The sequence below is a fragment of the Vulpes vulpes genome, chromosome 2 (assembly GCF_048418805.1).
Source record: "Vulpes vulpes isolate BD-2025 chromosome 2, VulVul3, whole genome shotgun sequence".
Lineage (NCBI taxonomy): Eukaryota > Metazoa > Chordata > Mammalia > Carnivora > Canidae > Vulpes > Vulpes vulpes.
This window is the reverse complement of record NC_132781.1, coordinates 30,199,678-30,227,485: the sequence shown is the minus strand read 5'-3', so window position 1 is coordinate 30,227,485 and position 27,808 is coordinate 30,199,678. Positions and strand designations below refer to the sequence as shown.

The following is a 27,808-nucleotide window of genomic DNA, read 5'->3' as shown; positions in this document are numbered from 1 at the left end:
TGGAAGCTGTGATTTCTGATCCACATCCTTCCCAGGGTCTTTTGAGGCTTAGTGCAGTGTTCAACCTGGGGGCACAAGGGAGAATAAACTGGGAGAGCTTTCTGAGGAAGATAGGCTGGCCTTCCATGCAAGTCTCAGGGTGGTGCAGGCATGAGTTTTTTTATGAGCTCCCTCAGATGATCCTTCTGTGCATCCCTGGCTGTGAACCATTGATCAACTGAGATCATATAATAAAACCTTCGAGCTGTCCTTGACTCTTCTACCAAATCCCATGGATTCAAGCTCCCTAAATAGCTCTTGCATCTATCCATCCATCTCATCCCTAGAGCCTTATTCAAAGACTAATGTAGAAAGTTCCCTCAACTCTTCCTAATTCCCTGCAATCCATCTTCCCAGTAGCTGCCAGTATCATCTTTCTAATACAGGAACTGCTTATGTCATTCTTTTGATCAGGATAAAGTCCAAAGGCCTTAAAGTGGTGTGCAAGGATATTCATGGCCTGGCCATACCTCATTTCCCATCACTCTCCCCCTCATACCTTACATCCAACAGTCCTATCACTCCCGGGAGGGTTCTGTTCTCTCTCATTTCTGTACTGCTACTTGGGATGTCCCTCCCCATCTTTTCCTGATAAACTCCTGCTTTTCCTCCCCTCGCTCTAGCATCCTCTTCCCTGCAGAGCCCTCCCACATCCATCCTGCTCCCCAACAGAGGTTGAGGGAGGTTTAAGGCCAGTTCTGTCTTATGAATCTTAAAAAGACAAAGAAGTCCCCAAAGAAAGTTACTCAAAACAGTTGTCATTCTATCTCTGTGAATATATATGCTTTTGGTGACAAATCAAACATCTTAATTTGAGGCCCTTCAAAATGTAAGACATGGCCAAATGACCTTTCTGCTTCATAATCCCACCCACTCGACATTGAACCAGCATGATCCTCAGACTAGCGGAGCCATGCATCTAGTGCTACGCAGAGTACATCCAAGGGATATGTGTGCACAGGCCAATTTTAAGGGGATGTCTAGATCTTTAACTTCTATATGTACTTTTGCTTAAACCAATCTGTCCATGAAAGTGCTTGTGATGGAGGCCTTGTGCTGGTTCTCCCTTTCTTTCCTCCCTTACACAATCAGACTCCTTTCACTTTACCAAAGATAGGCATACTCTTACCCACCCTAAATCTTACTGTGGTTTAGGGCTCTAGTTCCAGGTATCAAAATATTTGGGACATTTTGGGGACAAGGGGACAATGAGGTGATTGGCTGTTGGTGAACCCTCCTGTTATTGAGGCACCAAAACATTTATTTCCCTAGATTGGCAGTTCCACTAAAGTTTTGCTTTTTAGGGGGCGCCTAAGTGGCTCAGTTGGTTAAGCAGCTGCCTTTGGCTCAGGTCATGATTCTGAGTCCCAGGATCAAGCCCTACATTGGGCTTCCTGCTCAGCGGGGAGTCTGCTTCTCTCTGTGACTCTCCCCCTTCTCTCATGCTTTCTCTCTCTCCAATAAATAAATAATTTTTTTAAAATTTTGCTTTTTAAGATCACTAATTATCAAAACTGTTAATATATGATATGGTTTTATCAATTACATAATAGAAATAAAGGTAACCGTCAATCATATGTAAAGAAAAAAAAATTAAACTTTTTGAGCTTTCTGTTCTGGGAAAATAAGAATAATAATTTCAGTTTATAGACATGATTTTCTGGCTGAAAAACATGGAGGCTCAATACAAGACTTTTTTTTTTTAAGAATTTATTTATTTATTCATGAGAGACACACGGGGAGAGAGAGAGAGAGAGAGAGAGAGAGAGGCAGAGACACAGGCAGAGGGAGAAGCAGGCTCCATGCAGGGAGCCCGATGTGGGACTTGATCCCGGGTCTCCAGGATCACACCCCCTGGCTGAAGGTGGTGCTAAACCACTGAGCCACCCGGGCTGCCCTCAATACAAGACTTTCAAACAAAAACGTATTACCTGAGAAACAAATTGAACAAATACAACAGAAATAATGATTTTGAGGGAAGAAGAAGTAAAGCACAGATTCTAACCTCATTTTTTCAAATGGGTGTTGGTAGGTATTAGATCAGTAGGGGTCACCGGCTCCGTTAAAAAGAGCAACATGTTGGCTTACCTTAAATTGCCAAAATTTAGAGCAGTTACTGTGTCCTTTGCAACTATTTAAACCTGTGATAGCATATTTTGGATGCTAGCTCTATAATATGAAATGCAGGTTCATGTTTTAAAAATAATTTTAGGGAGTATGTGAGGGGGAAAAATGGGGAGATCATGCTCAAAGAGATGTTAGGCCTCATTTCTAAGTGAGTATCTACAATCTGGGGTGAGGAATAGAGGAAGGCCTATGTGGCCAGGAGGAGTCTAGATGGGGGAGGACATGAGGACTGGGAAGGCTGCACCCAGTATAGAGACTGGCCCTCCTGAGAGCAGCTGGACAGCTCTGGACAGTGTTCAAATGCAGGACACACGGAGGCAACATGTAGGCAGTAATGTTCTGATGGTCCAACCAGGGTGGGAGGTCTGTCCAGGAGGTAGGCCAACCTCAAAGTCACGTATGTGAGAGGGGATGAGCCTGGATTCCAAACAGGAACTGTCCTCCACTCACTAGCCTGGGGAGTGGCAAAGATGTCAAGATATCAGATAAGGTCAGTGGACTTCAGAAGCCCCTCATATCAGGGCAAGTGGGACATTGCAATAGCCAACTCTAGTCTCTCAAAGGTTTCATTCAGAGAAGTTTTTTTCCTCCTTCATGTGATAGTTCAGTGACTCAGAGACCTAGGTCCCTTCCTTGCCTTTATCTTCTCAGGACACCTGCTGGAGCCAGAAGGGAGGGAAGAGAGAGGGACCACATGGCAATGTTTTGGGCCAATTGTGAAGTGATAGCCATGCTCACATCTGCTCATATTCTAGTGGCTGGAATTCAGCGGCATGGCCACACTACATGCAAGGGAGGCTGGAAAAAGTGGTCTGGGTGAATGTCTGGAAGGAAAAGGAATGGATTTGGTAAGCCGTTGACATATTGCTTACCCTCATCAGGGATAGCCAATACTTGGGCCTGTGTCTGTGGCTGATTAGTAGGAGTTAACATATCTATAGTATATAATATATATGCATATATAACATCTAATATATATAATTTATAGTTATATATATGTACAGTTGACCCTTAAACAACATGGGGGTTTGGGATACTGACCCTCTACACAGTTGAAAATCTGCATATGACTTTTGACTCTTGAAAATCTAAACTACTAATAGCCACTTTTGACTGGAAGCTTTACTGATTACATAGTCATTTAACACATATTTTGTATGTTAGATGTATTATGTACTGTGTTCTTTTTTAAAAAATATTTTATTCATTTATTCAATGAGAGACAGAGAGAGAGGCAGAGACATAGGCAGAGGGAGAAGCAGGCTCCCTGTGGGGACCCTGATGAAGAACTGGATCCCAGGCCCACAGGTTAATGACCTGAGCCAAAGGCAGATGCTCAACTGCTGAGCCACCCAGGTGTCCCTATGTACTGTGTTCTTATGATAAAGTAAGCTAGAGAAAAAATATTAAGAAAATCATAACGAAGAGAAAATACATTTACAGTACTGTACTGTATTTATTGAAAAAATCTGCATATACATGGACCCACACAATTCAAACTGTGCTGTTTGAGGGCCAACTGTATGTGCATGCAACTGTATGTATAAAGATAGATATGGGTATAGGTATAGATACAGTATAGGTATAGCTATTTGCAAGGAGACCGAGGCAGGCCTGATAACAGCAGCTACCAGGAGAGCTCCTGGGAATCACTAGGACTTCTCATCCCTGTGTGAGCAGGGGACATTCTCAAGCTACAAGTGTCACCATTTTAGCACCATTCAGTACACTGATTCAAAAAAAGTTCTCCAAAATCCCAATCCAAGGCAGCATAATTGGCTTCAAATTAGTGATGCTTCATGAATTTTATGATTACAAAATCCATCTCAGAAACACAATTTGTTTCATGAAGTGGCCACACTCCCTCCCCAGTTCACTCATCCATGTAGAACCCGGATGTCTTGAAAACACAGCAGTGACTCTTGAATCAAGTATTTGCAGAATGAAAATGCATCCACTAAAATATATAATATATGGTCTGACTCTGTCGTAGCACATCGCCAGCGGTTTTTACTAACAATTACTATTATTATCACAAAAAGGAAATACTGAATCCCTATCACACTCTGAGCATCTATTTAAGTGTTTTAGATGCACGTTCTCACTTAGTTCGAGTAAGACCCCTACAAGGAGACTACTGTGATGCCCATTTTACAGTTAAAACTCAGAGCGATTTGGTGAACTGTCCATGTTGGATGGATGGTGAGTGAGGGATCTGGGACTCACGTCCAGGCTCACCTGCCCCCTGCTCACCCTCCTAACCACGGCAACTGCCGTCTACCTTTGCTGAGCACGGACTTGAAAGCGTGCACTGGAGTGGTGTAGAACACAAACTCTCAAATCAGCCTTTCAGCCTGGGCTTAAATTCTCCTACTTCCTTTCTTGAGCCCATCCTTCATCTGCAAAACAGGGATAAGAATATTACCTATTTTGTAGCATAAGGATTAAATGAGATGTGGCAGGTTGAGGGTTTAGGATTCAGTGACTGTTAGCTTTTCCAATTGTTTCCTGGCACTGAGCCAGGGTTTGCAGGATGAAAAGAAGTCAAAGAGAGGGGCCTTTGGTCCCAAGTCCTCACTGACTCAAAGCCCAGAGAGGCAGAGGAATCTCACCACCATCTTCACTCGGGCCTTTCTTCTCTAAAAGGTCCTTTTGATTTATTAGCAAGAAGCTATCTCCTGACTACAAAGGCAAGATTTCAATAATTCTCACCCAGTCCCTGGCTAAAGATGCCCAAAGAGACTTCTAAGCCAGTGATTTTCAAAGAGGGAACTTAATTCATATACTTTGAAGAGGGGGGCTTGATGGTTGGGCAATTGGTTATATTTTAAGTTTGAATGGAAGAGCCATCCCCCATGGGCCGCAGGCAAGGGACCCTGGGGATGGAGCGCTTGTGAATGACTGGGCTTCCATACAGCTTGGCTTCCTACCAGTTCCTGCCATCTTGGAGGCCAGAGCCTCTCCAGGCATGGGGGAGGCAGTCACCTCCTCTAAGAGATTTGAAGATGCCATATATAAAATCAGTCACCCAAAGAGAATCTTAAGGTATCTGTGTCTACTCCCACTCTCCTCAGAGAGGAGAGAGGTGTTTGGTGATAAAAGTAGAGCTGAACCCTAACTGCTCCATCTAAATGGGAAGATGCCATGGAGTGGATGCCTACTGACCTGTGTTCCAAGCCATGATCTATTAGGGATGTCAGAATACGAAACCACATCCATGTGACATCCCTCATTCCCACACCTCCAGCCACCTGCTCCTTCTTCTGAGCAGGAGAATTGTTTCCTGTCCTCTTTGAAGGAAAAAATGGTCTGAGATAGTGAATTGGAAAAATTGCTCCTAGCCCACATTCCCCTTCCCTGGGTCCCCATGACAGGTATTTGCTGCGGGCTTATGATTTTTTATGAAGCCATTCTCCCCGCAACCCTCAGAGGTAGAAATTATAACTTCATCCCACAGATGAGGAGGTCTAGGTTAAAAAATGCTTAGTGCTGCTCAAGGTCATACACCTGCTAAGTGACAGATCTGAGTCACCGAGATCCTCACCCCAGAGTCCCCTTCTCTCATGCCCAAGATGCTGAGTTCCTTGGCCTGGGCTACAGCCCACGCAGTGCCAGTGTTTGGAGCTCCCCAGGTGAGACTAATGGGCTGCCAGGCCTGGGCACCACTGCACTGCGTCTGCCCTTCTATAAATCCGTAAACGTGGTTTTTATTCCATCTTGCATTACAGATTCCTTGGGGGGGGGGGTGGAAGGGGGAAGCTGTGGATCTCCCCTACAGAAAAATAAATATGTTTATATATGAAAAGTTGCATACAATTTCAGGTAATTATGGTAATTTTGAAGCTTCTGCATGGCTCCCCCGAGTCATGAACTCAAATTAAGGTCAAGTCTGTAAATCTTCACTTCCAATTACTTGGCCACACATGGGAGTTAGCTGGAAGCCTTTAAACAATTCATTTTCTTTCTAGTGACTCAGAATTACTGGATCTGCAGTCCTGGGATATGTTCCCGGTTTATTCTTATACATCCAACCAGTCTTTGGACTGGTTTTTGGGAACCAGTGCTCTAAATGATGCCCATCCAATGGGCCAGCATTCATTTCTGTCACCTCTACCTACATAATGTCAGACAAATTGCTTAACCTCCCACACCTTCTCTTTTCCCTTCTGTAAAATGGGAATAATGGTAGACCCCACCTCATAGAATTGATATGGGATTAAATAAAATATTCCATGTCAGTGTTTAGCAAAGAGTCTGGCACATAAGTACTCAATAAATAGTAATGTATCACTGATTACATAGTAATATTATTTATCATCGAAGTAATTAATCTCTAAATGGTCTCTTGGTGATAGGATTGGGAACAGAATCTAATTTCTAATAGACGTCAATAAAAATGCATGAAAGAAAGGAAAAAATTCAAAGTTTATTAAGCATTAAGAATAACAGACAGATAAAGGTTTGGACTTAACAGCATAAACACCACCAATATCTTGGTGTACAATTAAACTGACCTCACATTAGTTTGTACCTGTTTAACAGATGCAACCTTTGTGGTGTTGCCAAAAGGATAATGGTTATGGTTATTGTTACGTTTGGTAAGGTGCTCCAGAATTAAAGATGTTACGATTAGACTTAAATAGTCACACACACACACACACACACACACACACGCACGCACTCCTCTACCCACACCTGGCCCTCTGCAAAATGTACTGACTTCAGTTGGCAAGTCCAATTCAACCAAGATCTAAGATAAGGCTTTGCTCATTTTTAGAATGACATTATTAATTATAGAGAAAGCTAAGAGGAGACCATGGCCTCTCCAGTGAGGCCCAGGAACCCTCAGCAGGAAGCTGGCGCCCTGAGAACAGAAGAAATCTACCACACAGTTTCCTATCACCTGCAGCTTGCTGGCCCCGGGTTAAATCCCCCAGCCTCTGCATGCCACACCCGCAAAGAGGCCAAGCCAGCCTGCCTTGGGATTGCTCTGGTTAATTCTGCTAAAGTGTGAGTTTTCCTAAAAGGAACATTGGAGGGAAACTAGAGAAACTACAAAAAACAAAAACAAAAACAAAAACAAAAAACAAACCCAAAACCAAGCATAACTGCATGTTACAAAATGCCTGTTGTTTTACTCGGGGTGGGTGAAAGAGAGAGGCTCCACCTAAAATTCTTTTTGACTCTTCCAAAATCAGAGGACCTTCCATATGCACATTTAGAATTATTGTGTGTTCCCTCACAAAACCAGTGAGTTGGAAGGAAACTGTGGGTTATCTAGTAATAGAATCCTACCCACCCAATGCCAAATCCCATCCGTGCTGTCCTCAACCAGTTGTTCTGCTTTGAGAGATGGCTTCACACAGGCCTGTCACATTGGAAGACGAAAGGCCCATCACAGTCTTGCCCATTGGGTGTTTTGAATGGTCAGAAGGTGGGCACTTTCTCAAAAGGAGGATATGATCATTTACAGCCCTCCCACCCCTCCCTACAGCCTCCAGTGGCACGGGCAGCAGGACAGGCTGATCAGCTGTTGCCTTCCTCTGCAAGTCTCGTCCACAGAAACGATAGCGTGACCTTGTCAGGAAGTCCTAGGCCGCTCATTCCAAATTGTGTCTAAATGATGTTGGCATGATATGATTTGGATTCATTTTTAATGGCCAAGTAATTAATCTCCCAAAGATGCTTATGATGAAAAGGTGAAAAATGACAACAGGACTTTTAATAGCTGCAGTCTGCAGGACTCATTTGACCCTGGTTGATCCAAGTCATTCCAGATCGGGCCATGACTTCCCACGCCATTTAGCAGAATTGCCTTATTTACTAGTTAATTGCCCTAGACAGAAAGCAGTGAGTCCAGGAATGAGTGTTCATGTGTGTGTGGTGACAATGACCTACATAGAAGGCACGCATACAGACTCCAAAGTTTTTACATTTTAAGACGAGGTAGGTTTTCTGAAACCTCTCCTGGCACACCAAAGAATACGTTTTATTATAATCTTTTTATTTCTTCTGCAGAGAACATTTGCGATCCTCATTTGATACAAACAGCCTAATTCCAAGAAAGACCAGGGCTCAAATACGGTTTTTCAGCTACCATTTCATACTGTAGTGAACTTGGATGGTTCATGGTGCCTCACTTCTCCACTTAAAGATACTGCTTGTCTTTGTTTTAGTAACTACTGCCACTTAATAATTCTGCTGCCATTGGTCTCTTTACCTATAAAAAAGCCAACTTTGCATGTCCACCCGTGTCTCTTACTTAGTATCACTTATTCAGTTCTGCTTCGGAACTTGGCCAAAGGTTTTATTTATTTTACTGGTCGTATACCTGAGCCATGCATTTTGATTCCAATGCTCTCCCATTTCCCACCATAATCTGTAGCTCGGAACAAAAGGGATTTCTAAGTAGGAATATCCTACTGGTCAGGGTTACCAAGACTATGACCCTATAACAGAAGCTTTGCCGGTGGACTGACCAGGAAACCACCAGGTCATTAAATAATTAGATACTCTGGAGGCAGGAGAGTAGAAAATCCCACTGATGAAAGGGTGTCTTAATCTAGCACAAAATGTTTCTTTGCAATAACAGCAGAATCTCTTGACATTACACAACTTTGTGAAACAAAAGAACAATCATCTTTAAAGTCAAAACATCTATCAAATTATAAACCATACACATAACACCAATATCAACCTTATATTGCATTAGACGCACGTGCCCACAGAGGAGAACAGAATTGTCTGGGGTGCTTGCAGTGATTATTTCATTCCAGGAACTCATAACTTTGAAGTGAACATTTTCGTGGCAGATGCTTTTCCTAAAAAAACACTGTATCATCCAATAAATATTTGACTAACATCCACTTTGTGCTTTTGGGTGACGTTAACTGACTTCTCTCCGAGACCTAATAGGAAACAAGAAAGCTCCTTATATATTTTAGAGCAGGATTCGTCACACCAAGCTTCGATACTGTCATAAAATTTTAATTTAAAGCAAAAAACATGCTGATGTATCAGTGATAGGCTTAAAATATTAAAGACTTCAAAAACCCCCAAGCGCTTCTTCTCTGTACAACATTGATGAATATATATCTTTGCTATATAATTTTAAAACATGGAATAGTTTTCCTTTTCTCTTTGCTATATATAATATATGTCTTCCAAAATACATTGTCAGTATTTATATCTGAAAAATACTGTACAAAAAAGAACTTCCTATAATTACTCTGTATAAACATTAAACAATTTAATAATCTCTCCTTTTGGTCTATAGTAAACATTTAAATTGATTGGATTAACCACAGTTTGTGACAACACCATCCTCTTCTGAGATACACCAGTGTCTTTTACATTCATTTTTCAGAAGTCCACTTTATAAGAGCACATACGTTCAAAAAGCAAACAGAAAATTAGAAACATAAGCTCCAGAACCATTAATTTATGAAGCATTCAAAAATGACACCACTAGGGAAGAGGGTCTTACAAAACATCAACTTATTAACTTAATTAACTGATTTTTAAAAACGGCAAGGTGTAATTCACAAAAATATATATATTACCAAAAAAATGGGGAAAACTGAATCTTAAGTAATTGTTTTGAATATCAAGAGGGTATGGAAAAAGGTATCTAGAAAAGTGGGAGGGTGAGGGACGGGAGAAAACAAAACCAGACATATCAATGTCAAAAGCTGTTCCAAGATGCAATTTATTTTGGCTCCTACACTGATAAATTAACCCCTCGTTCTGACACCTGGCATTTCCCTCTGCTTCCCTGTCCTGGGGATGTTCTGGGCATGCTCAAATGCATTACTGTAATTTTTGTGTTTTAAAAGACAGTGAAATTCTTAGGTAGGGAACATATCCTATGTCCACTAGTAATACTCAGGCAGCATGCTCTAGCGTACGATAGGATTATTGCTTTAGGTACAGACGGTGCAAAAACACACTCTGTGTTCTAGAAGAGTACTCTTACTTATCTGGGGTTGGTAGAATTAAAAGGAAACTTAGTAGATAGCAGTAAGTAAATATGGGAATCTAATAAATCTAAACAGCACTTTAAATTTGAAGACAGTTATCACCAAAACGGAAAATAGGAGGAAAGCAACCTATAACCGAGAGAGAGAGGGCGAGAGAGAGGAGAGCGAGAGAGCGAGAGCTGCAGTGTAGTGCTAAGTGATTTCTGTGCACCTTATCAGCATGGTCACTTACGGGTTAAACAGAAACGAGAGCTCGTAGTCTGGACAGGTGAGAGCCACCAGGGCCCCGCGGGGTGATGCCCGGCAGAGGCCTCCTGGGGGCAGGAGGGGACGGGGGGTGGGTGCGGGCCTCCGCAGTCCGGTAGAAACACGGCACCTTTCCTTTTCGGAACTGAGAGACGACGAGAGGGCTGCCTGAGGCGGCAGGTGCAAGGGCAGGTGCGCCCGGGCCGCACGGGGCAGGTGCGCCCAGAGCGCGGTCCGGGTCGAGGCCTCCGGTAAAGTGCTGATGGCAGAGAGGTTGGTCCGGGCCACGTGCTGTCGGGCGGGAAGCACTGGGCCCCTCCGATCGAGAGCCGGCCCACGGGACGGCTGCCCTACAGGGGCCCGTGCCTGGCCTCGTACTTGGCAAGGATGTTCTTGCATTTGCCCAGCTCCTTCCGCAAGTCAGCCACCTCCTGGCGCAGGGCCGAGTTCTCCTTCTCCAGGAAGGACGCCCGGATTGCGATCTGGTTCTCCTTCAGCCGCCGGGCGTCGCGGGAGCGCTTGGCTGCCATGTTGTTCTTCCTGCGCCGGGCCCAGTACTTGTCGTCCTGCTCATTAGTCACAGGGGGGGAGAGACAAGGCGTTAGGCTTCAGGTGTCCTCCCCGGGCCCGCCGTGACCTCGGCATCTGCCTCCCGCGCGAGGGCGCACCTGCCGGGCCGGGTCCCAGGGCCGCCCTTCTCTGCCCGGCAGGTGGGTGCCCGACCAGGCCCAGGCCCAGGCCCAGCCAGAGGCCGACGGAAGGCCGGGGGCCCACCTCACAGCCCGGACTACACCAGGCCCCTCTGCGCTCTTGGGGAACAGTGTAAGAGCCTTTGCTCCCACGGGGGCTGGCGGGTCAAAGTCCTTCCCACCCTGTTGCAAGGCCACCTGGCGCCCTGGCTACCAGCCGCGGAGATGCACCACCACCGATGGACCAGCCCACTCCTGCGACCTCGCTGTCCGCCCGTCTGCACGCATGTGCACACAGGCACGGGCACAGCATGCTTACGGCGGCATTGTTTCTAATGGGGAAACTAATCAGTAGGAGATTTAATGACTATATGATGATGGGAGTCATACAAAAGGATACTCTGCAGCTGTTACAAATAATGATCCAGCTGAACCAAAGAGATGTTCATGACATACCACTCTGTGGGTGGAAACAACGGCAATTTGCTGATTAATATGTATGGCCTCATCCCACTTTGGTTAAAAAAAAAATCATAATATTGTATATTCATAGAAAGAGGCCCAGAAGGATTTGTGCCAAGCTATTAAAAGTGGTGCCTCTACAAGGGGGATTGCAGGAGGGACGCCAAGGAGAGAGGTAGGTAGGATCTTTCACCTTTTCTATCTTTCTGATCTATGCCTTGGTCATTAAAAACAGAAATTAAAGAACAAACAAAAAACTTCCACCCGCCTCTGATCAATATTGATGGCTAGCATTTAAAGAATTTAATTTCCTATTTAACTCTTAGGCCTTAATTCACCTGGGTACTAGTTAAACATGGTCAGTGTGAAAGCACTGTGTGCAGTCCCCCTCATCATCGCTCTCCTTGCCAAAAAAAAAGGGGGAAACTTTCCGAGGAAGATGAAGAAATATAAATCTTCTTTTAGGCCTAACCAATTCATCTGTGGTGCCACCTGGTGTGTTCTGCAATTCTCTCTTTTCAGCAACTTGCAACAGCAAATCCCTCCATCCTAGCAAGGCTAATCCTTACAGTTACCGGTCACCTAGAGTAAGTGAGTTGAAGACAGTTCTCACCCTCCCCCCGGGATTGTGAGGGGCAGCTGGCATTGGAGGAGGTCACATGAGTGGGGACCAAGGCTGCAAGGACGTCTCAAGATCAGTGGTGCATCCCATGCCTGCCCATTACCCTTGGCAAACATGTGCCCTGCAGAGAGACACGAAGTGTGAGAGAGAAGGCAGGTGCAGGCACCTTCTGCCGGCCAGCAATGATCTGATACCGGCACCTTATTTATAAAGCACTCCTAGCTTTCTTCATGTTTCATAATAATACGTAACTAAGTGAAAAAGATGATCTTCACAATAGCTGGTACTAGCATCCTTCTTCCAGAGAAGAGGGCTGTCCTTTGAAGAACAGCTGGCTACGTCAGCTCGGGGCTAGAATGGGGTGGCCATTGGTGGGATTTGTTGTTGTGCTTGAGGAAGGGGACAGAGGACTGAAGGAAGGGGAGAGAGGCCAGGCCAGCTGAATGGGGTGATCTAGGAGGAGCAAAAAGAGTCAAATGACTCCCCTAAGGGCATATTAACAACAGTGAAGGTTCCAGTTTGGACGGCAGCTGTTGGGTTACTTCAATGTAAGCCCCAATCTTAACCCCTCATAGTCTCGGTAAATCTACCACAGTCAGCGTTCCTTGGTTGTGTGGTTTCCAAGATCATTCAAAGGAGGAGGAACTGACTTAGAATGTATCTGAACCTGACCCAGGGGAACAGGAAGGAGCCTGGGAGGTAAAGGGGTGCACGAGAACAAGACCCTGGGAAATGGCAGAAGCTGGGGGCGGGGTGGAGGGAAGGGAAGGGGTGTACTGCTGTAGGCCACGGACTTAGAGGTGTGTGACTGGGTGTTAAGGACCAGGGAGTCAGCAGCTTTTCTCAGGGTAACAACCAACTTTTCTGTCTCTTAGAGTTCTTTTTGCTTCTGTTTTCATTTCACAGCCTCGCCTGTCCACATAAGCAGGTGAGCTGGAAAGGTGTAAAATGGAGACCATCTCGGGTGGGAGGGGAGCTAGGAGGAGGAGTGGAGCAGAGGACGCAGAAGACCAGAATCAATGATGGAAGAGGGGGCTGCCCTGGACCAGAAAACCAGCTTCCTTCCCTTTGTTACCACGGAATGGTTGGAGGAGGGGGAAGCAGGACATTGAGTGGGGCCGACAAATTTGGCACTGTCCTCTTCTCCCTTGTTCCCAGGAGCAGGTGCCATCTGCTTACCAGGTTACCCCACCCAGCAGGGGCCCCCCAGTCCTGCCCCATCATCTTCCTGAAGGTCTCATGTTTGACATTGCCTCCCCTTGCCAAACCCCTCATGACAAGTCAATGATCCCTTTTTCTTGCCAGACTAGAAGTTCCTTGAGAGTAGGAACAATGTTAGTTCTGGCTCACTTCTGGATATCCCCAGGGCTCGGAATACACAAGCATTTGAAAAATATTTGTCAAGTGAGTAAATGAGCAGTAAAAAGTATTAAGACATCAGGGTGATTAAACTGATTCTCAGCTAGGAATCCCAGGACCCACACTGCTCATTCCTCCCAGGAGACACATGCTAACCCAAACAAATGGTTCCAGGGAGGGTGTAGGCACCTGAGGGGAAGACTCCTCTCTGCCAAAAGAAGAAACATGTTACAGCTCTGCTTCTTGTTTCCATATGAGATCATGGTCTGTGGCCTGAGCCTTTACCCACAACCAAAGGAATCCAAGGACACTTGGCAGGAGAATGTTCCTGCCCACTACCCACCTGCTATGGGAGAAGGTCAGGCCTGGCCATGACAGCAGTACCGTGCATAATTCCAGCATAGACTGTTTTCCCATGGCCTCTTTGTTGCCAGGGTTACCTGGGTTATTCAGTAAGTCTGCTCTTTTGCTTTGAACTTGTAAATGTGGAGACCCCGGGAAGGTCTGGCTGCAAATTAGAGCTACTGCTCAGGATCATCAAAAAGAGATCCATGCTGCCATGGTTTAGCTGAAGAGATGAGCTCTAAGATACACACAGGACCAGACAGCTCAGGGGAGGAAAAGCGTTCAGCTGAAAGAAGATACCCTACTGCCCAGGACCTAGTCCCAGTGGTTCTTTCTTACCCTTACTCTGACCATCAGTTCCCTAACTAACTGGCTTAGTTTTCGTGGTGTGTTTACTATGAACTTCACTCTTTAGATTATTAGGGTGACAGCTACTAGTCTGTCACCCAAGGGCCCCTCTTGTAGCCTGTGTCCCAGGCAACATCCCACAGTGACATTTTTGGACACTAGAAGACTCAGGGACGAGGCCTTCCACTAACTAGCAGTGTTCACCCTATTTCACCCTACTTCTTGTTCCATTTCCTCAACTGCAAAATGGTAATTTTGATGTAAGGAGCCTCTGAGGTCCCATTCAGCCCTGACATTTGATGAGTCCTCCCCACTCAAAATAATCTTGGGTATGTAGATGACAGCAGTGATTTCAATCTGATTTCCTTTTCCTCCAGTGCTCTTTCTAGATGGCAAAAACAGGTACCTGGTCCAAATTGGTTCCAAGAAGATATGCCCAAACTCCCATGTTCCCAGCCTATAATGACTTCCCATCCGCATCACAATTAATTTTGAGAAATGGGCAGGTTAGAAGCTAGAAAGAGGCTAATTATGCCTGGTTTCAATGCCTCGATTGTATACAATCATATCCCTATTGTCCATATGATTGGAACGAAGCATAAACAAAAAATTCTAAGCCATAGCTAATCAGAAATGGTTCTATTTTGGGATAAGTGGACATGGCATAATTTTGGAGAGAATTCTCTTCCTAATTATTATTAAATGTGTCAGATTAATTTTGTTTTAAGTTGTATCAGACTTTGTCAGATAAATCTATTTTCCTTTATAGATAATGTGTCCTCTCAACATAGCAGAAAAGAAACAACAACCTGAAAGTAACCTTTTCTTGAGAAACTCAAATGACCATTGTTTAAGAGACAGAGTACACAGTACATATAAATTACACCAGGGGACCCACAAGCTTCCTTAAGAAAATCCCACCCAAGTCATCCATAGGTGGAGAGAGGCCCGGTTTCCAGTTGTTACTCTCTGAGGCCTATACGGAAAAGGCAGCAATTACTTATCAATAAATCTCCTAAGGGAAGTAACCCTTGGAGGACTTTGTGGTCCAGATGTTCTTCACAAATAATTTCCTTTCTCTTTCCAACCCTGAAAGATTTTGGTTTGATTTTATTGGGCTTTCACAGGCTTCCCTGCAGATAGTAGCAGGTTTGTTTCCTTCATGGGTTGTAAATCACTCCAACATTTTACGGCTTCTCCTTATTTCTGTGCTATATCAAGACATGAAAGGCATATTTCAGAAGGCACCCAGGGAGAAAGCAACTTGCCTAGAGTCACATGCCAAGAAATAGGATCAGAAATCACAAGTCCTTTGTTCACTCGCTTATGTGATCTTCCTGGAGGTCACCCTTTTAATCTGCCTCTTGAGCCCACCTTCCATTTGCCCAAAGCCTGATGACCAGTTCCAATTTACCTTCAGATCATCGGGGATGAAGACTTTGCGCGCTTTCTTAATCATGGGCTGTGGCTTCAGTTCTTCCTCAGAGAACTTGCGTTTGCGAGGGTCAAACATTTCCTGGCCAGGGATGCTGGAGAGGGCCAGATCTGCTGGGTCTGGCTCGTAACCCACCGGGACCTGGATGGTGTCAGGATCGATGGGACTCGGTGTATTGCGGTTTGCTGGCAACAGCTGACCTGGAGCAAGACAGGAGCTTTAATTCAGAAATACTACCGGAGCCCCATTAGACAGCTACCAGATGATACTCCAGGATAAGTGGCAAGAGGCTTCAGCGTAATACATGACTAACATTGTTCATTGTATTCATCCTCACCACATTACTGAGGACCCAGCAGGTTGAGTATGACTTTCCTCATGTCACATCAGGCAAAATAAAGACCCACACACATGTGTGCAAACTCAATTTTAAAAAAATACACGCACTCATTCCTCCCTATAACACATTCATGGAGCACCAGCTGTGGGCCAGCCACTGATTTTTACCTAAATTTAAGGTGTCTTCCAGGCAAGTCAGGGAATCAGACCCATAACAAGTCAGTTAGAATATAGTGAAGGTTCTGGGACAGAAGTGTGCTTCCAGAGTGTGGGGGATGGGTACCTAACACAAAGGTGGTTAGGGACACTTTCTAGAGGTGACACTTGGTGTAGGTACAGCTTGAGGTAAACAGTAATTAGCAAAAAAGGTAATCCAGGGACAAAAACAAGCCGGAGGGTTATCTTTTGGATAGCATGGACACAGAGCACAAGACAGAGCAGAGAGAGGCATAAATGCAAGAGCTGTAGTCAGGCGGGTGGGCAGTGGGGCTACTTGAAAAGGATCCCGAGCTCCCAGTGACAAGCAGAGCTTGAGGCTGGAAAGAGGACTCAGGCCGTGTGAGGGATGGACTGGACGAGGCAGGGCTGGAGACAGGAGCTCAGCCTCCAGCTGCTGTGATGACCCGCCCAGGCGGGTAGTTTCAAGGAGCATTTCACAAATTAGAAAGGACACATTGGAGAGGCCCCCACTTCTACGGGAGGGTACTGCAGGCCCAACCAGGGAACCGCACAGACGTCCCAAGAACAACAGAATGTGTCCTACTGGTGAAAGTGAACTTAATGACAGACTGCAATGTTTACATAGGCAGCTCTGAATCTCAACTTCTAATTTCATCTGAATTCTACAATTGCTCCTTTCACACCCAGAAAATAAATGAGAGGATACAGCCTGGCTGTGTTTGGCACACCGCTCCCCCAATTCCTCATTGCTAATGGTTGGACGATGTGTGAAATATCCTTCAGGTTTCATTAAAACCTACCCCAGTTTGAAGCACGAAGCCACTGGCTCACATTCTAGCTGAACTGTAAAACCACGCTCATCTGTTTTCTGGAAAGGCCTGGTGGGGAGCCTGCAAATGAATGTTCTGGGTGACCTTTCAGGTCCTCACTCTGCTTTGAGCTCTCTTTGTGTCCTGCTTGCCAAAGAGGAAGAGATGGGCCCCTGAGGCATTGGCAGAGGACAGAGATTTCTCATTAGCCAAGCCGCAGCTCAGCTATAGCCTCTAGAGACTGCTGGGTTCGGTATTGGATGGTGTCAAGCTAGATTTGATCTTGTGCCTCTTGACATTGCCTCAGAAAATGAGCCATATCTGAGTCAAACAGGGATTTTATTTTCCCTTTAGAAATTCTCTTTGAACTTAGTAACAAAGCTACCCAATGCCCTATCACCACCGGCACCATTCCACCACCACCTCCCCCATAACACTGGCACATGCTCAGGCATATGCACCCTCTCCTACCCTCTGGAAGCATCTCGTAATTAATATTTCCCAAACTTAATTGCTTCAAGTTATTTCAAGTTCCTCCTAAGTACTTCAGAATTCTATAATTATGCTATATTGCAATGTTCTCCTTTTTGTTTTATAAATATTAAACTTGACATACATACACACACACACACACACACACACACACACGCACCCCTCCTCTACTGGACAACATGGTCTTTCATGTTTTATCTACTTTATGCCCACTCCACTCCTCACCGCGGTACCTACTTCAGAGGTCAGCTTCTACAAAGAGTATTCCTCATTTACCAGTGGCCCTCTGAGATGCTGGGCTCTGACATTCATTCGTGGACATTCTAACAAAAACCCCCTCACATTCAGGCAGAAACTTTCTTCATATTCTTTCTTTAAAGGCAGTAGGTCAGGCCTACCTGCAGAATGCAGAAAACCTAACTGGACCATAGATGAGGTCAGTGGCTTCCCCAGTGTCAGATAGCAAATGGCAATGCACCCAAGTGAACCTGAGGAATACAACCAGGTCCTCTTTCTCCCCAAAGATACCCTCATGCCATCTTGTTCATCTCAATGTTTTACTGGGTTAACTCTGTTGGACTCATTTTTCCCTCCTTTATTCCAAAAGGTCAACACTGCCATTGGGTAATGGAAAGGAGGGTCTTTAATTTTGTCCTACCTTTGTGGGTTTTCAAAATTTTAATGGAAAAATTTTCAACCTAAGAGTGTATCATTATATAAATTTTTAAAATTACTGAAGATGTTCATTGCAGAATTTCAACAAATGCAGAAATGTGTCAAGATGTGTTCCTGTCCCCTGTCCATCTTGCTCCTCTTCCCAGAGGTGACTGCCTTTAACTGCTTGGTGTGAACCTTAGTTTTTACACAAATAATTTAACCCAAATAGGATTATACTACCCGCATATCTTAAATCACTTTTTCAGTATACCATATACCATGTCAGTGCAGAAAGAACTACTTTGTTCTTTTAAAGGGTAAGGGGCACCTGGGTGGCCCAGCTGGTTAAGCATCTGCCTTCAGCTCAGGTCATGACCTCAGAATTCTGGAATCGAGCCCTGCAATGGGTTCCCTGCTCAGTAGGGAGTCTGCTTCTCTCTCTCTCCCTCTGCCCCTCCTCCCTGCTCTTGCATTCTCTCTCAGTTAAATAAATAAAATATTTCTATAAATAAATAAATAAATAAATAAATAAATAAATAAATAAATAAAATCTTTTAAAAAGGGTGGGGGAGGATGAGTATTTACCTGCTTATTCCCAATAGAGAAGTTTTTAGGTATTTTTGTAGAAGGGATTCCTAGAAGTGGGGCTGCTGGTCCAAAAGGTACGTGCATTTTATAACTGTACTGCTAAACTGTCATATCTACTTACACTTGTACCAGCATTTGAGTGCATTTCCACACAATATTAATTTTTTAAATGTTGGCAGTCTGATAGACATAGATATCACCACTGTTTTAATTTGCATTTCCCTTATTACTACTGAGACTGAACATCTCAAGTATTTATCGAGTATTTATTTCTATTGCTATGTACTACCTCTTCCTGCCTTTTGTCCCCTTTTAAATGGATTTTATTGCTTACTCGTTTGTAAGAACTCTACAGACTGGATATAATTCTTTCATCTGGTTTATCTACAGAAAATATTTTCTCCCAGACTATTGTTTGTTTACTGACTTTGCTTATAGAGTTTTTCAGTATTGGCAAGACCTCACATTGTAATATAGTAATATCGTGAAGTCTCCTTTATGGCTTCTAACTTCTGTATCTTCCATGCAAAAATTATATATGCACATAAATGTATGTATCTATATATACATATATGTATTTTTTTCATATATGTATTTATATATGTATATTACTCTATACTTTTCTCTGAACAACTATAATGGATTTTTAGAATTGTGAGTCACCTAAACTTTAATTTTATTTATTATTTTTTAAAACATTTTTTTAAAGATTTTATTTATTCATTCATGAGAGACAGAGAGAGAGAGAGAGGTAGAGACACAGGCAGAGGGAGAAGCAGGCTCCATACAGGGAGCCTGACGTGGGACTCGATCCTGGGACTCCAGGATCACGCCCGGCCAAAGGCAGGCGCTAAAGTGCTGAGCCACCCAGGGATCCTGAATTTAATTTTGTGTATAATATAAACAAGGGGTTTTACTTAATGTTTTCCAAATATCTTTATTTTTTTAAAATTTTTATTTATTTATGATAGTCACACACAGAGAGAGACAGAGAGAGAGAGGCAGAGACATAGGCAGAGGGAGAAGCAGGCTCCATGCACCGGGAGCCCGACGTGGGATTCGATCCCCGGTCTCCAGGATCACGCCCTGGGCCAAAGGCAGGCGCCAAACCACTGCGCCACCCAGGGATCCCCCAAATATCTTTATATAATGGTATCAGTAAGGCTTGATATTTGACAAAGCAAATTCTATACCCTTTACTGTTCTTTTTAGAAAAATTTATTTGGTATTATCCTTATAGTCTTCACAGTGAATTCCAGAATATATCTACTAAGTTATATTTAAAATTATTACTGAGATTTTTGAATGAAGATTGCATGAAAGCTATAAGTCAATTTAGGGACAAGTGAGGTCTTTAAAATTTTGAGTATACCCACAGCATATCTATCCATTCTTATTTTTATTTTTTGGTCTTTTTCTTACATCTAGCAGTTAAAGTTAAGGCTTAAAGTTTTCTTCATTTTAACTATTCACATTTATTGCTAGGTATATCTCTTAAACGTTTTGTAGTTGTTCCTAGTGTGAATTTTCTGTTATACCTCCTAATTGGTTAATGCTGGCATAGAGGAGCTACTGGTTTTAAAAGGCTGGGTTTAAATCCAGCCACTTTACTCTCTTATTAGTCCTAATTGCTCCAGTATTGCCAACTTAGTTTTCTACAGGAAAACTAACACAATCTTATCGTCTGCCTCTAGGGACAGTTGTTGCTTCCTTTCAGTGTTTGTAATTCCTAGTTTTTATAAAACTTCACTGCATTAGCTAGACTCTGCTACAAGGAGGAGTAAGATGGGTAGAGATTACTGCTTGTCCCAGCTTTTAAGGGAAAAAGTTTTTAATATGAAGTGTTCAAGTATGAAGTTTGTTCTAGCATCCTGACTGCCTGACAAAGTAAGGCAGTTCCCACATATGGTACTGAGAGATTTTTTTTTTTTTAATCAGAAACGGTGCATTAAATTTCCTCAAGTGCCTTTTTCAGAATCTGTTGAGATGATGGTGTGGTTTTCTCCTGTATTTGTTAACTCTGAGCCTGGGGTTTCTCCAAGGCTTTCTTTGAAAGATCCTGGGTAGACCAGATCAACCCCATGATGCAGACTCTGCAGTTTGCTGGCACATTGTTTTCTTCTTTTTAAAAAACATCTTGATGAAAGTCACTTCCAAAAGGGCCAGGGAGGATTTCTGGAGGAAAGGGTGGAACAAAAGAACTTCAATCTGGAAGAAGATTAGAAATGACCTTCAAACCCAGAATTGGCCTCCACTTTTGTCACAGGTCAGGCATGACTAAACCTCCAAACACTAGAACACACGATTGGCTATTTCTTATTCTTATATGCTTTAACAAGAAGTGAGCACCTTGAGTTCAGTTAGCTGATTGGCTAGAAGTCATCAGTGAATGGGAACAGCAGCAATATGTGTCCTGTGTCCTTATCTCTTTTCAAGTCAATGGTTTAATTTATGGCTGCGTCAAAGCAATAATAAGTCATAGTTGTATTTGCTATTTCATCCTCAAGACTTATTGCCACACCTCCAACCTTTCTGTTTTGCTTCTCATTCAGGCAGTTAAAGAAAACAAAACCTTAGATCTGCAGCTGTAATGTCAGGACAGATGATACTCCAGTGTTTATCACTGATGAGTATTATTCTCTATGAAGGAAGGCTGAGAGAAGAGAAAGTAATCTGGTTTTGACCAAAGTGTTCTCTATTAGCACTGAGGGTGAACTTCCTTGTGATTCAAAGGTTGTTCCCAGATCTTGGTCCAAGCTCTTTCTCTCTCCATAACCAGTTTGTGGTCCGTTGCTTGCAATCACCTTCTGAACCCTGGATGGTCATAATTTGATTTGAAATAGCACCATTTACCCTCTTTGCACCCACTGCTTTCAGAAGAAAACTGCCACTGAGGTCACAGCCTATTTTGCTACAAAACACCCCTGCTTCTGAGAATGTCTTATGTTACAGGGGGCCAATTAACTTAGAAGACTGTGTAACACTAGCAAGTTTCTAAAGAGTGCTCACGATATGTGCAGAGATTAAATAAAAATCTCACAAGTACATCCTAAGGATATGGGCTTTGTGGATTCTGAGGCCAATTAGCCAGTCTCTGTTCCGGCAGCAGGAACAGCTTTCTCATGTTCATCAACCAGGTCTGCATAAGCAGCTACCTCCTAATGGTCAAAGGCCTCACCCTTCCCTCTACCCATGTTCTGTTCCATGTGGCTTTGCAGTTCCAGGCAGAGCCTCTCTCTCTAACTCCTTGAATCTGGGCTGGCATTGTGACTTGCACTGGTCAACAGAGTGTGACAGCTGTGACAGTGTCAGTCCTGGGGCTGGACCTAAAGAGACTTTGCACACTCCTGCTTCTTCTCTCCAGCACTTCTGTCCTCCCAGACATAAGCTCGATCTAGCCTACTGGGGAGTGAAGGGCACATGGGCACATGGAACAGGCCAGTCTAGGTCAGCTCCCTCGTGGTGAGTACAGTCGTGGTCAGCAGAGCCATGTGACCAACCCACAGCATTTCCAGGTAAGTAAACAATGAACCTTCATTTATGCATGTGACTATTTGGTAGGTATAAGCATAAGAACACATGAGTGATCTACAAAGCTGAATTGCTGCCTACGGGGAGATGCTTATACAGTAACTTTAAGAGTCTAGCAGGATTTACAACATACAGGATGGCAGTTAAAGTGAAGGGAGTCAGACTTGGGTTAGAATTCTGGTTCTGCCACCAGTATGGTACAAACCTGGGTGTTGGCGAATAAAGGACCAAAAAGAAATACCCCACCCCCAATTTCCTAATAAGGTCTGTTTTAAAGAACAAGGATTATTGGTCCTCCCCCCCCCCCCAACTTTCTGTTATTTCCCTGAGTTTTGGTTTCTTCATCTGCAAAGGAATTACTATGCCAGCCTCAGAAGCCTGTGTGAAAAATGAATGAGATAATGTATATATAAATAAAGTGCTTAACACAATGCATAGTGCCTGGAAAATACTCAATAAATGATATAGATATATACATAATTACACAATGTAGATCCTATAATCACAGATACTTAAAAAAAATTAAAGACTATGCCCCCTTGTCCAAGCCAGCCCAGTCTCCCCCCAAACTACTGTCACATCCCCCCAACCGTTCTTCCTCCTTCCATTTGTGTCTCTACAATGCACTCTCCACGCAGCTACCAGAAGGTATTCTAAAAATGCAGACCTATGCAGGGCACTCCCCCATACCAAAACCCTCCAAAGGCTTTCCATTGCCACATATGATAACATTCAAGACTCCTCCTCACTCAATATGCTTAGCCATGCTGGCCTTCTTTCTGCTCCTCATATACCCCAAGCAGGACCCCACCCAGGCCTCTGTACTCAGCCTTCTTTCCGTGTAAACCATTCTTCCCCTGCTCTCTGCCTGCCCAGTCTTCCTGAATCATTTAGACACCAGCTTGTGGTGTCTCCTTGATCCTGTGACTTAACCTCCCCCTGCACCCACCTTTCCAACCACCCATCTAGTAACCTTTACAATATTTATCTCCAGGGCACCTGGGTGGCTCAGTGGTTGAGTGTCTGCCTTTGGCTCAGGTCGTGATTCCAGAGTCCCAGGTTCAAGTCCCACATCAGGCTCCCTTCATGGAGCCTGCTTCTTTCTCTACCCATGTCTCTGCCTCTCTCTCTCTCTGTGTCTCTCATGAATAAATAAATAAAATCTTAAAAAAAACAACAACAATATTTATCTCCCCCCCAAAACTGTCTTTTGTATTTGCTTGACGTTTGTTGACTGCTTCCCTCCACCTAGATGGAAGCTCCACCACCAGGACAGGGAACCTTGTCTTGTTTGCTGCTTCTTATCCCTATTCTATATGGAGCCTGCATGGAGGCGGCATTTGGTACAAACTATTGAGTAACCAGAAATAAATACTCCCAGATCCCAACAAGGACTGTTTTAGGGAACAGGGACTATTTTCTCTTTTTATTATATTTTGCAAATTGTCTATAATGAGCATCTTTCACTTTTAAGGTCAGAAACTAAAATATCATTTTTTTTAAAGAAGGGACTCTGCTTCACTCTGTACATAATACTTTCAGGAGCCGGTGTTAAATGTTGTTCAAGAGAAGACCATTCGAGTCCCTAGAAAGGAAAAGGAGGAAGAAGAGGAGGAGAAAGAACAGACCAAAGAGAAGCAGGAGAATGAGGCAGAGGAAGAACAGGAAGAGAAGGAAGAAGGAATCAAAAAACTAAAGCAGAAACACAAGGATGAATGAAAACAGTGAAGGAGGGAGGGAGGGGGGAGGGAATGTGGAAGAACAGAAGGGCATAGAAAGGAAGAGAAGGGAGAGGGGAAGAAAGATGACGGGAAAGAAAAGGGTTAGCTGAAGACTAAAATGGGAAATGTCTTCTGGATCCCAGCTGCTGGGAAGTGGACGTGCCCCTGACACTGTTCAGATGTCCTGAGCCACCTTACACAGCTGACACATGGACATGAGGCAAGACCGACTCTCTCTCTCTCTCTCTCTCTCTCTCTCTCTCACACACACACACACACACACACACACTGTGTCAGATTCAGACAAGGTTCCCAGTAAGCGCCATCCATGACCATTGAACAGGTGCCCCAAAAGGCATAATGCAAAGATGGCTTTTGTCTAAGCAGCTCTTCTCCCACAGCTCTCTCCACACAGTAACAGACCATCAACAGAAGTCTGAGGTAAGCTTGATGCTGAGAGGCCAGCTCAGTCCCTTACGTGTGACCATCAGGGAGCATGCGGTGCCACCCCGGGGGCTGGTAGGCAGGCGTGCCCAGCCACTGGGCAATCATTCTCCATCATACTGATGGCTGACTGAGGGGGGGGGGGGCGGGGGGGAGGCGGCGGCACTTATTCCCCACCAGGCCCCACTGACAGGCCGCCTCATCTAATCCTCACAGGGGCTGTGTGAATGTGGAATTATTAGTATCTTCTTGTTCCAGATGTGGAAAAAAAAAAATGGAAACGATTTAAGACAAGTTCAGAAATGCTAAACAATTTGCCAAAGGTTGCCCAATTAGCAGATGAAACAGGGACTCACCTCCCCATTTTTCTGACTCTGAAACACAGGTTTTGTTGTTGTTTTGTTTTTTAGAGATTTGTTTATTTTAGAGAGGGGGGGGAGGGCAGAGGGAGGGAGAATCTCAAGCAGACTCCACACTGAGCGCAGAGCAGAGCCAGATGTGGGGCTCAATCTCATGTCCCTGAAATCATGACCTGAGGTGAAATCAAGCACCAGACGCTCAACCTACTGGGCCACTCAGTGCCCCTGAAACCCAAGTTTTTAATTGTGCAAATGCCCCAGAAATGGAGGCCAAAGGGCCTAGCTCTGCATCAGCGGAAAGTGAGAGACTTTGTGCTTCAGGAGTGAGAGTCCTGTAGTGGGACCTGGACTAGGAACCTAATGTAGAACATTCCATTGAACCATCAGCCCAGCCCAAAGGGGTAGATAGTGTCCCACATTTTATGGATGAGGAAACGTTTGTCAGAGAGGTGAAACCAACTGCATAAAGTCATGCAGCTAGAAATCTGCAGGGGCAAGGTGAGGTGGAATTCAGACTCAAGTCCACTTGATCCACAGCCCATGCTCTTTCTACTCCGCTTTCCTCTCAAAGGAGCAGGAGAGCATGGGGAGGACCCCTCAGATTCCCTTCCCTGTAGCCCAACATGGGCCAGCAGCAGATGGACCCCCAAAGAGGTGGAAATAGCCTCCATGGACAAGAGCTCCATGGACAAGAGCCTCCATGGACAAGAAGCTATGGGCAGCCAGCCACTCATTTCCTTGCCCTCTGTTCCTTCTTCTCTTCCCTCCGCTCCTCCACTACCTCAGTCCCCCTGAATGGCCAGCCTGTGCTAAGGGCACGTCTCTGACAACACCACTGCTGGCCACGGGGTCGGGGCTCCCTGCAACACTATGTCTCCTCACTGGCATCTTTAACAAGTTGCGGGATAGCCAAAGACCATGGCTCACAAAGAGAAGGGTGAGGGTTCCTGGCAGAGAGGGTGTCTAACATATTGTTGTGTGGCCATGAAGTTGGTTGCAAAGGTCGCTCGCTTCATGGGGAAGGCATATTCTTCTATATCTATACCCTTAAATTGTCACTATGCCAATTAGTGCTTGCTCTGGGTTTGGGCAACGAAAGACAGCTGGAACTCTGTTCTGAGGCTCAGCCCCAGCCTTCATGCCTCTGCTTCGACCTTCCTGGGAGACAGCGCGGCTCATCAGAAAGCTCAGACAGACGTGGACGCATCACGACTTTGCCCCTGTACGGCTGCCGCCAAGCAGTCTTGTTCCCTCATCTGCCGTGGGGCTGGACAGGGTGGGCCGTGGAGGCGGGACGGGAGCCCCGCAGCAGGCATGGAATCCACGTGTCCCTCCCTCATGCTGCCTGGCGCCGGTTCTCCTGTAGCTGCAGCCCAAGCCACGGTGTCCCTCTCTGTGACCCCATGGCCAGGACAAGCACTTTGCCCTAGGACTATGCCTCAGGACCCGAAATGGCCCTGACTTGACTCGGCAGCTCCTAACTTGGCAGGAGCTGGGACCGGATTAACGAGGCCTCTCATTCCGAGGCTGTTTATCACCACGCTTCTTGCCAACGGTGTCAGCAAGAAACCTGCCTCCTTGAACTGAAGGTGAAGCCAGAGGAGCTCATAACCACAGCCTGTTGCAAGTCAGTCAAACGGCAGGCAGAACAGAAGTTCCAGCCCAGTGGTCAGGGCCCAGGTGGGCCCACCGGCCTTCTCGCCATGGCCCCTGAGGCCCAGCACCCTCTGTCTCCTCCCCGGTGGGCCAAGGCCCTCTCCCCATCACTGGCACAGCACCTGAGAGTGCAGAGAAGTCAGACTGGCCAGAAACGAACTCGGTGTCAGAAACTGAGGCCTAAGTGAGACATATCTCAGATGGGGCAGCCCTGCCCCTGGGGGTTTTGAGCAGGGAACAAGAGGCATCATCCTCCTCTCACACACTCATGCCCCTGCCCCTGCCCCCACTCCACCCCAAAGCTGTGGAGCTATAGTGGGAAGAGATCGGCTCCCTCTGCAAGTGCAGGGAGTGCACCCAGGAACTAGAAGGTTAAGTCCCAGCCATCTGCTGGCTAGCTCAAAGTCTTCAAATTGTTTTGTGCTCCAGCTCTCCCTTCTGAAGGAGGGGAGGCCCAATGCCTCCCAGAGCTGCCAGGGTGATGATGGAAGTGACAAAAAATGACCATTTCACACACCAGACTCCACATACCAGAAAAGCAGTAACAAGAGACATGTGGAGAGGACAGAGCAGATCCTGAATGTCCAGTGTCAGACCCCTGCCATGGGGTGCGTGGTAGGGATGCCATCCAGACTGGCCACCTTCCACAGAGGAGCAGTTGACAGAAGAGGCTCCTGCTTGCACCCGCCACTGCATCTGGACCTGGTTCAACAGCATGTTGCATCTCTCCAGCCTCATTCCACCCTCCTGACAACCCTGGGTTGGTAGGAGGCAGGTAGGCAGGACCAATGGGCATCTTTTCCAATGGAGAAAGTGAGCCACGAAGCAATTTCCCTGGGTCCCCGTAGGATGGGGCTAACTTTGATCAAGCAGAGAAACAAGCTCTCCCAACCTGGAGTCTATTTTCAGAGGCTCTTTCCATTTTTAATGACAACGTGCACCACTAGAATCAGCACCACCTAGGTCCCCAGAGTCTCTTTAATTGTCTGAGTTGGTGAAAATGTGCAGGCCTAGTCATTTGAAACCGGCAGTTTTCAAAGTGCTGCCATGGCGAGTAATTAAACTGTCTATTCTCCTTTGGGCTATGTTAAAGTTTTTGTTTGGATTTAGGGGAGGGAGTGAAACAGGAGACCAGATAAGGGGCGAGGCTGGCTGACGCTCCCTGCGAACCCAGGAACCTGTGGCAAACAAACAGCCCATACTCTCCCTGAACAACACCCTTCCTCCTCCCCCAACCCCCAAACCAAACCAAACAAACATAGGAAGAAAAACAGGATTGCTTTAAAGCCCTAGTTTCCGGATGAACATGAATAGGATTCAGGTGTGTCTGTGGTTCTGCAGCTTCTCAAGGAGATTCACAAAAATTCTTTCCTGTGCAGGA

At 45.1% G+C, this 27,808-nt stretch overlaps 1 protein-coding gene across 6 annotated transcripts in view; it reads right to left on the bottom strand.

Moving 5' to 3' along the window:
* Positions 1–6,572: 6,572 nt before the first annotated feature.
* The window catches only part of HLF (HLF transcription factor, PAR bZIP family member), a 53,670-nt gene continuing 32,434 nt past the window's right edge, over positions 6,573–27,808 (bottom strand). For all 6 annotated transcript variants that reach the window (XM_072747508.1, XM_072747511.1, XM_072747512.1 and 3 more), the window contains exons 3-4: positions 15,631–15,851; positions 6,573–10,957 (exon numbers count right to left, since the gene is read on the bottom strand). In XM_072747508.1, coding sequence (XP_072603609.1) covers positions 10,742–10,957; positions 15,631–15,851 — 437 coding nt within the window. In that variant the 3' untranslated portion in view covers positions 6,573–10,741. The remainder of the gene's footprint in view (positions 10,958–15,630; positions 15,852–27,808) is intronic.